The 10,541-nt window shown below is 41.7% G+C and overlaps 1 protein-coding gene across 1 annotated transcript in view; it reads right to left on the bottom strand.

Annotated features, from left to right (window-relative positions):
- Window positions 1-913: 913 nt before the first annotated feature.
- The window catches only part of LOC139449627 (uncharacterized), a 34,701-nt gene continuing 25,073 nt past the window's right edge, over window positions 914-10,541 (bottom strand). Inside the window, exons 16-20 of the mRNA XM_071231102.1 lie at window positions 8,407-8,565; window positions 7,439-7,571; window positions 5,791-6,018; window positions 3,859-4,608; window positions 914-2,307 (exon numbers count right to left, since the gene is read on the bottom strand). Coding sequence (XP_071087203.1) covers window positions 2,039-2,307; window positions 3,859-4,608; window positions 5,791-6,018; window positions 7,439-7,571; window positions 8,407-8,565 — 1,539 coding nt within the window. The 3' untranslated portion in view covers window positions 914-2,038. The remainder of the gene's footprint in view (window positions 2,308-3,858; window positions 4,609-5,790; window positions 6,019-7,438; window positions 7,572-8,406; window positions 8,566-10,541) is intronic.

The following is a 10,541-nucleotide window of genomic DNA, read 5'->3' as shown; positions in this document are numbered from 1 at the left end:
CTGTCACTTATGTCTAAAACCAACAGTAAATAATACATTTGAAAAAACGGATGTCACTCAAAAAACTATCATGGAACTGTTCTAGGTGAACAATACCTTCCAAATGACGTGCTGGTTTTCTTGGGGAATTAGTCAGCAAAGAGCCAGAGTCACAGGAGACTAATCACAATTTTATTTACAAGAACAATTAACAATTTACAATATACTTAGAAATAACTGAGGGTGCCACAGAGAGTCGGTACACACTCTGGGCTGTCGGAGAGAGGTCTGCTTGGTAAGAGAGTCAAACCCCTTCTCTGCTAGAACTTGGCTACAGTATGTATTTAATGAAAGTTTGAACAATAGAAAGGAATGTGATTGGTTGATACACGATTGGTTGTGTCCTAAGCTAAATGGATGGCTAGACAGAGGGGAATACTAAATCCTGTTTATCCTGTTGGACTGGCACTAATCTTGTTGACATATTTACTGGATGCTTTGAAAGAGATTAGGGTGTCACTATAGATGAGCTTGTGTGGGAGCTAATCCTTAATGCCCTATAGACAAGCTTGTATGGGGGCTAATCCTTAATGCACTATAGACAAGCTTGTATGGGGGCTAATCCTTAATGAGTCTTAATTGAAGTAATGTTATTCTAATATACCCCGGTAGGTGATGACAGATATACTTAAATAAATATCCTTTGTCTGGGAGATGGGATCTTGATACCTTAGGCTAGCAACCATCTAAAAAGCTATAACTGAAACTTCTGATATTTTATATATGCATTTTACCTGATGATAATTATTACTTGCTAAACTATAATTATATGAAATGGTGTATAAATATTACACCATGATAACTCATAAAAGCACTTGATGTAGATCTAATTATTATAAGATAACTTAGTATAAATGTTAACCATGATAAAACACTCAACTTGGGTACAAAATACCTAATTGTTTTTTGTTTTTTTTAGCCAACCAAACACCATAGAATCATTTGACATATGATAAAGATAACAAATACCTTTTGGGCAAATAAATTTGTGAGGTGTATTTAGTTGCTGCATACGGTGTCATATTAGGATAGCTGAAAAATATTGGGCTCAGCTGACGCCCTGCCCAAAATCTTTCTGCTTACCTAATATGACACCGTATACAGCAACTAAATACACCATAACTAATATAGTATACTATTGTGAATACTATTTGTTTACACATATAGAGAATACATGGAATATTACGTAGGATGCAAAACAAGATGCAGTGTTGGATATATAGCATTCCTGTACAACTGGCTGTTCTTCAAACAGGTTATACAGTACATATACAGTAAATTACGTTTATAACGAACATGCTTATAATGAACTGACAGATGTAACAAAGTTACTTTTTCGGTCCCGACTATTTGCTATAGTTATTTGATTTATATGCTTATAACGAACTACGGTTATAACAAACTTAAATTAGTAGTGCCTTTGAGTTCGTTATAACCGTAGTAACCGTAGTTTACTATATCTATGAAGGATTGTTACTTTCCTAAAGGATTTTCTGATACGGCTTATGCAATATTCCAGAAATATGATGGTGATGGCCACCTATGGTGAACATCGAACATTGTGCCCAATGTGGAACTGAACATGGACCTTGGGTGTGGTTATCGACACTCCTGCCACTTGTCTGACAGCCTGGTGAGTATAGTATCCGACAGACCATATAACATCAAATTTTCAGCACCTAAGGCGTCGCAATTCACTGTGACGAGTTGCGTCCCTTTAGCACATCAGAAACCTATGATCATGGCTTCGAATCCCGGTTAGCCTAAATTATGTTTCTAGGTTTGTCAGCACCAGACCTATGCTCGTGGGTTTCACCGAAGTGATAAACGTCTGAGACCTACATCACTTCGGGCTTTCCTACCACATCAAGCTGAAACGCCGCGATATAACTGGAATAAAAGTGGCGTTAAACCCATCTGCTCACTGTTCAACTCAGAAGCATCTTCGCACTCTCATCAAAGACCTGTCGTACCACCGCCCTAACATCAAGACCGTGGTCTAAACTCTGCTGTATGTGATGACATACTCAGGATAACACAGTTCTGGCTCGTACACTACGAATTCCCGGAAGATCCAAGTCCCCTCCCCGATGACAGAGTGAAAGAATCCTCCATGATTAGGATCACTGCAGCGGTCATCCAGATGTGTTTTGTTCTTGCACGGTGGGCGCCGGTACTTGCTGGGTTTACTGCTCAGATAGGGGTGTCCGAGAGTCATCCTCATCAACACCATCTGCTTGTCCCCTGGTGTCCTGTTGGTTTTGTCATCTGTTGAAAGTAAGTAAACATTATCACACACGTTAAGAATCTAGCTCTCTGATTGGTCATTCATCTTCCATACCAGCTGGCCAAACTGAGCAAATGTCAGAATGTTGGATGTCTGTGTGCAGTTCCAGTAGCCCATTATCATTAAAATCAGATCAGAGTTCTCACTACCGCTAAACAAAGCGGGAACTTAGATCTGATATTAATGAGATTGCATACTGACAGTCTGACTGTGGTCATAACACTACCCATCGATCCCAATTGCATGGATCAATGCTCAGAATATCAATCGCTGGATTGTCTGGTCCAGACACGATTATTTACAGACCACCATCATACAGCAGGAATATTGCTGAGTGCGGCGTAAAACAACCAACCAACCAACATAACTCAACCTGTTTGTGACACATCTAGACCAAGTTTGGTAAAAGAAATATTAAACGGTTTTTAAAATCAGCTCGAGAAACAAGCACAACCGTTGTTTTCAGCAGTTAAAGTTATTGCCCAAAACTCGGAAATCTTTTTTTTTATAAATCCCAAACTATCAAAAGGCACCAGTTGACCACAAGACCTATCTATTTACCAAGTTTGGTGAAGAAATATTGTACAGTTTGCACGGATGGATGCACGCCAGCATGAATACATGCATGTGCATGCATGCAGGGACAGCCTTCATTGTAATACCCCCCGCAAAATGCATTGCCAGGGGATCATTAATGGCTATCATTTATCAAATTTACGATCTTTCAACTCTGTTGTTTTTCACCAAAATAATATTCGAATAAGAGCCCACTATTTCTAATTTTGAGAGCACCCTGGGCACTTATTATGTCAAATACGGTATGTTTACTGGGTTTTACCCTGACCGACGAAACTAGGCGTCCAAGGGATCCCTAACTAATACATTTCGAGGGTCATTACAGGAAATATGAGGGTTCTGTAATGTAATGAAATAGTGTAGAGTACTGTACTGTAAGATTTGATAATTCATTAATAACAGGTCTCTTAAATTTCTGATGGAGAAACTGGTACAATGAATATTACTGTGCATCCCTTGAGATGCAATATATTTTTTCTCTGCGTACATTCACGTTATTTGTGAATGGTGGACTCATATTTTTGAGTTGTATAAAACCATATGTTTACCGAGTGTCTCTACCAATACACCTGGTCCTGGATCTCTGTTGTGATCCTCTGTGTGGAGTCTGAGGTAGGATGTGTCCCTAGCAATAGGTCTTCAGCAACCCATGCTTGCCATAAAAAAGCGACTATGCTTGTCATAAGAGGCGACTAACGGGATCAGGTGGCCAGTCTCGCTGACTTGTTGATGCATGTCATTGATCCCAATTGCGTGGATCGATGCTCCTGCTATCAATCACGGGATTGTCTGGTCAAGACTTGATTATTTACAAACCACCAAATCGTAAGAGGTGACTTAAAGGATCAGGTGGCCAGACTTGCTGACTTGACCGAAAGAGTGTTATCCATGGATCATCAATTATTTACAGGACACTATTATATACCTCCAATATTGATCTCTCTCAATGAACTAACCTGTATACTGATCAGCTTTAGTGGAGCTCTCTGCACCATATATCCCACTGCCAAACATCGCCTCCATATTTCCAACCCTGCTATCCAAGCCGTGAGACAAGATTGCTGAGAGTCTGTCAATCTTCGTGCCATGGAAGAAGTAGTGCTCGTTAACTTCAACAGAGTACACCTCACACTGCAGTTCCGGGCCGGCATACTGGGTGGTGAGTGGCAGTTTGGGAAGAGAAGGACAATTGCCGCCAGTCTTGCAGGCTTCCATGAACCTGGTCGATCTCTTCTGACAGTACTTGATGAACAGTTCCGGATGTTCAAGTCTCTCTATTTTTTTAACCTTAATGCTCTTGTGTGTAAGGCCCACTGCATCCTTACCATGGCCAGCATGGGTGGTGTCCCAGGTTTTTTGAACCAGGGAGTCAATGGCTTGATATGTTGTTCTGTCCACAGGCGTGAGTTGCCACGTCATTTGTTTGTGACCTGTTAGTCTGCCTGCCAGTTTTGTCATTATGCTTGAGAGCGTATTCTGAGGCTGATAATGACTCCAGTACTTGGGTGGGTAAAACTGGGTCATAGTGCCCATGTGTTCGAGGAAGCCTTTTGTCCCACGCTTGGCACTGGTTGTAGAGTGAGATGGCTTGCTCAATGCTCTTGTCATGGCTGTCATGAGGATTTCATGGACCTGTGATTTGACAAACAAGACAGAGTTCTTCTCTCCTTTTAACTTCAGCTGTGGTTTTCCCTTTTTCCGTTTGTCTGTTAAAATGATATAATAGATGAAGACAATTTCCAAAACATCTTTTATATCAAGAGTGGAAGAGAAAATCTTATCAAAAAACATTTTCAACAGTACTGATTTATGTCCAGGAATTTCCCTTTTGGAAAATGCAAGTATGATGACAATGCCAAACATATCGACAATGACGTATAAAAGCCAATTCAAATATTGAAACAACTTATTAAAGAAATATGTGTCTTTTTTAAATTCAACCAATCAGATAGATAATGTCTCCTTATTGTCATACAATACGATTTTGATCATCAAACAAAATATATTTATATATACAGGAATTTGAAATATTCAATTTTGGCCAATCAGATAACGGCTCCCTCATAAATATTCAAACAAATGAGCAAGCACAGCGCACCCACCTCATGATATTTAAGCTAGCTACCAATTTCAAAACATATGTATTTTATTGTCTTTTTTGCTTTTGTATCAACATTTCCTTGAGCTGTCATCAGGCACTGACGTTCACTTGGTTTCTTCCTCAGCAGCTCAGCACGTCAACAAAGGTTGACAGCCATTAAGATATAACTATTCAAAGAGTACCCCAGGTGAACTACACGTTACCCAAGCATGTTCTCATACAGCTGTTTTTCCTTGTTCATTGATCCAGTAGGGATGCTTTGAAAAAATAAATGGCCACTCATGTTTTATCATCATGTCGGCCATGTTGAATTTCTAAGCACAAACCATTATGCTGTCCTGGAGAAAAAGTTGATAAGGGGAACATCTACAAATGTTCAGCCTGAAAATGTCTGATTTCCACGTCATTAAGCAAATAATTAGTTGAAATCAAAAAGTCATATAAGGATCATCACTCATATTACCCGAGGGGCCAGTGAAGATCCAGGGTAGAATAGATCTTCAGCAACCCATGCTTGCCGTCAAAAAGGCGACTATGCTTGTTGTAAGAGGCGACTAACGGGATTGGGTGGTCAGGCTCGCTGACTTGGTTGATGCATGTCATCGATCCCAATTGCGTGAATCGATACTCATGATGTTAATCACTGGATTGTCTGGTCCAGAATCGATTAATTACAGACCGCGTCATATAGCTGGAATATTGCTGAGTGCGACGTTAAACAACAAACCGGCCAACCAACCAACCTACCCGAGGATATTGTAAGTTTGGAGATAGTACAAGAAATTACCTGGATCAGGAAACTTGATCCATATTCCACTCTTCTCAGCAATGTTCTTCATCTTCTGGAAGATGTCTTTGGGTAGCTTCAGTATAGTTTCGTTTTCAATGGTCTCTGAATGCAGGTACTCCGCCTTCAAGTGTTTGGCTAGAGCTGTCTTTGAGCTGTTACAAGTTTTCTGATTGGCCCCATACACCACAATGTTGGCTGCCTTGGTGTCCGTGGAGGGCTCCCGACCTAAACCATCAACATATGGTTGGGATATTCATATGTTTTCATTATTAATAATGCTTGTGTCTATTTAAAATAAAATTTCGAAAACATATAAATAAAGATGAAATAGCGTATATAAAACTCACATGAAAAAACGACAGGCGAAATCTTCCACAAAACGAAAATTTGCACACCAGGGAATCACCTCACTGGAGGTAAAATCGGGTTGCCGATGTTTGAAGTGATGCGTAATTTTAATGTTCATGACGATCGGGCCGACGCCCAGTCTGCTAGAACTTTTCATAATTTAAGTCTTTTTTTTTGTCTGCTCATCCAATTGATTACTTTGTCCACAACTTAAGTCACCTTAGTAACAACACTGAAGATGCCTTTAGCTATTTAGTCGGGAATAATTTATTGTGTGGAACAGGACTGAGCCTGGTGTTTTTTTACCCAAACAGGATCAAAAGATCAAAAGTCGTTCCATACATTCAACAATGTAAGCAAGTTTTACAATGTCAAGATCAAAAGTCGTTCCATACATTCAACAATGTAAGAAAGTTTTACAATGTCAAGATCAAAAGTCGTTCCATACATTCAACAATGTAAGCAAGTTTTACAATGTCAAGATCAAAAGTCGTTCCATACATTCAACAATGTACGAAAGTTTTACAATGTCAAGATCAAAAGTCGTTCCATACATTCAACAATGTATGCAAGTTTTACAATGACAAGATCAAAAGTCGTTCCATACATTCAACAATGTAAGCAAGTTTTTGTCAAGATCAAAAGTCGTTTCATACATTCAACAATGTATGCAATTAAGTAAGGATAAGATATATGGATGAACAACTTTTTATTACATTTAGGAGCGATGTTTTGGGTGCTTGATAACGGTGTTAGAACCTATGCTGAAACGTCGCTCCTAATTGTAATAAAGAAGTTGTTCATCTATATATCTTATCCTGACTTTAGTACACCAACTTCTAAATGCCTCTCAACGAAATGTATGCAATATTCAGCAATATTGTCTGTAAATAATCGAGTCTGGACCAGACAATCCAGTGATTGACATCATGAGCATCGATCCACACTATTGGGTAATGATGACATGTATCAACCAAGTCAGCAAGCCTGACCACCCGATCCCGTTAGTCGCCATTTACTATCTGCAAACAACACAAACAGAATACATGTGATGCAATTGGAGCATGAATGTTTTCATAAACCTGAAGGAGTGGTGGGTTTGCCTAGTCGTTAAAGCATTCGCACATCACGCCAAAGACCCGGGTTCGATTCCCCACATAGATAAATTGTGTGGAGCCCATTTCTGGTGTCCCCCGACATGATATTGCTGGAATATTGCTCAATGTGGCGTAAAGCCATACTCACTCACTACCTCATAAACCTGAAGCCACGTGACTGTTGCTGTGCTGGCACCTACCTGATTTGGAGAACTTGGCATATTGTCTGAGAGTACTGATGTCTTCTGAGCCTTCCTCCTGCAGATCTCCGCCGGTCAACTCGTCCAGGAAGGAGTGCATCACTGACCTCTCATATATCACCAACTTCACATTCTGGCAACAGATATTCATTCATCATGTGATAAATCTGGACCCGTGAAGATCCGGGGTAGAATAGGTCTTCTGCAACCCATGCTTGCCTTAAAACGAGATTATGCTTGTCGTAAATGGCGACCAATGGGATCGGGTGGTCAGGCTCCCTGACTTTGTTGATGCATGGTATCAATCCCAATTGCGTGGATCAATGCTCATGATATTAATCAGTGGATTGTCTGGTCTAGACTTGACTATTTACCGACTGCCATCATATAGCTGGAATATTGCTGAGTGCAACGTAAAACAACAAACCAACCAATGATATATCTGAGTAGGAAATGAGTATATCTCGATATAACACATCTGTTGAGATGGAGGTGAATAAATCAACAAACCAATGGTCGATAGTGTGAGCAAGACGCGGGACGACTTTTGTTGGTTTGGTTGGTTTTTAGTTTGACGCCGCACTCAGCAATATTCCTGCTATATGACGGCAGCCTGTCAGTAATCTAGTCTGGGTCAGACAATCCAATGATTCATATTATGAGCAACAATCCACTCCGACAAGGACACACTATCAACCAAGTCACCGAGCCTGACCACCCAATCCACTAAGTCACCTCCTACAACCAGCATAGGTTGCTGGGACCTATTCTTACCCAGACTCCCAACAGGGTGACCATGTGTAAATATTCTGTAGTCTTCAACCCATGACAAACCTCAACTTGTTGAAGAGAAGCTGATAAGAATAAAGTAAAATTGTGCTATCATTACTGCATTATATCTATATTATATCTATATTATATATATATATATTATATTCCATATGATTCATGGCTTCAACCTCACTTACCGCCACTGTTGACTTTTTGGCCTGTGACATGAGACAGGAGGCCACGAAGTCTGGTGGGTACTTCAGGAGTGCTCCACATCCAAGAGACGAGAAAGCAATCGACTGTACATTGTAGCCATTTGCCAACTGGAAGCAGTCCCGGACAGCTGACTCGTACTCCTGCAGAACAAACATATGTTAGAGGTTTCAAGAGGTTCCTGCGAGTGTGGGCAGTACTCAGTAGGCAGTACTTAGTAGGCAGTACTCAATGGGCAGTACTCATTAGGCAGTACTCAGTAGGCAGTACTCAGTAGGCAATACTCAGTAGGCAATACTCAGTGGGCAGTACTCAGTAGGCAGTACTCAGTGGGCAGTACTCAGTAGGCAGTACTCAGTAGGCAATACTCAGTAGGAAATACTCAGTGGGCAGTACTCAGTGGGCAGTACTCAGTGGGCAGTACTCAGTGGGCAGTACTCAGTAGGCAGTACTCAGTGGGCAGTACTCAGTGGGCAGTACTCAGTAGGCAGTACTCAGTAGGCAGTACTCAGTGGACAGTAGGCAGTACTCAGTGGGCAGTACTCAGTACTCAGTAGGCAATACTCAGTAGGCAATACACAGTAGGCAGTACTCAGTGGGCAGTACTCAGTGTGCAGTATTCAGTAGTCAACACACAGTAGGCAGTACTCAGTAGGCAATACTCAGTGGGCAGTACTCAGTGGGCAGTACTCAGTGGGCAGTACTCAGTAGGCAGTACTCAGTGGGCAGTACTCAGTGGGCAGTGCTCAGTGGGCAGTACTCAGTGGGCAGTAGGCAGTACTCAGTGGGCAGTACTCAGTGGGCAATACACAGTAGGCAGTAGGCAGTACTCAGTGGGCAGTACTCAGTGTGCAGTATTCAGTAGTCAACACACAGTAGGCAGTACTCAGTAGGCAATACTCAGTGGGCAGTACTCAGTGGGCAGTACTCAGTGGGCAATACTCAGTAGGCAGTACTCAGTAGGCAGTACTCAGTAGGCAGTACTCAGTGGACAGTACTCAGTGGCAGTACTCAGTGGTCAGTACTCAGTAGGCAGTACTCAGTGGGCAGTAGGCAGCACTCAGTAGGCAATACTCAGTAGGCAGTACTCAGTGGGCAGTACTCAGTGGGCAGTACTCAAGTGTGCAGTACTCATTAGGCAATACTCAGTAGGCAGTACTCAGTGGGCAGTACTCAGTGGGCAACACACAGTAGGCAGTACTCAGTGGGCAGTACTCAGTACTCAGTGGGCAGTAGGCAGTACTCAATGGGCAGTACTCAGTACTCAGTAGGCAATACACAGTAGGCAATACTCAGTAGGCAGTACTCAGTGGGCAGTACTCAGTGTGTAGTACTCAGTAGGCAGTACTCAGTAGGCAGTAATCAGTGGGCAATACTCAGTAGGCAATACTCAGTAGGCAATACTCAGTGGGCAGTACTCAGTGGGTAGTACTCAGTGGGCAGTACTCAGTACTCAGTAGGCAGTACTCAGTGGGAAGTACTCAGTAGGCAATACACAGTAGGCAGTACTCAGTAGGCAGTACTCAGTGGGCAGTACTCAGTAGGCAGCACATAGTACTCAGTGGGAAGTACCCAGTGGGCAGTACTCAGTAGGCAGTACTCAGTGGGCAATACTCAGTAGGCAGTACTCAGTGGGCAGTACTCAGTAGGCAATACACAGTAGGCAGTACTCAGTGGGCAGTACTCAGTAGGCAGCACATAGTACTCAGTGGGAAGTACCCAGTGGGCAGTACTCAGTAGGCAGTACTCAGTGGGCAATACTCAGTAGGCAGTACTCAGTAGGCAGTAAGATCAAGGGGCTTCAGGCAGATGGCAGTAATAGTTTATTCAGTCAATAAAATCAATGGAAATGTGTTTTGAAAACATGTTCAGTCAGTAAACGATTGAACAACAACATTTTTTCCTTATTCTATCATGAAGTCAATTTCTGGTGTCTCCCGCCATGATATTGCTCGATTATTGTAAGAGTAAAACCATACTCACTCACTCCTTATTTTATCTTTCTTCATGGAATTTATGTCATAACAAACAGCTTGCACTGATGTGAGTTGCTTGATGTTATTTATAACCAGAGTACCACAGGTACAGAAGCTCACCTATATTCACAGGCTTAACATTC

The sequence above is a fragment of the Haliotis cracherodii genome, unplaced genomic scaffold (genome assembly GCF_022045235.1).
Source record: "Haliotis cracherodii isolate W230 unplaced genomic scaffold, xgHalCrac1.p SCAF_8, whole genome shotgun sequence".
Taxonomy (NCBI): domain Eukaryota; kingdom Metazoa; phylum Mollusca; class Gastropoda; order Lepetellida; family Haliotidae; genus Haliotis; species Haliotis cracherodii.
Note: the sequence above shows the minus strand (reverse complement) of the source record. Positions and strands in the feature narration are given on the sequence as shown.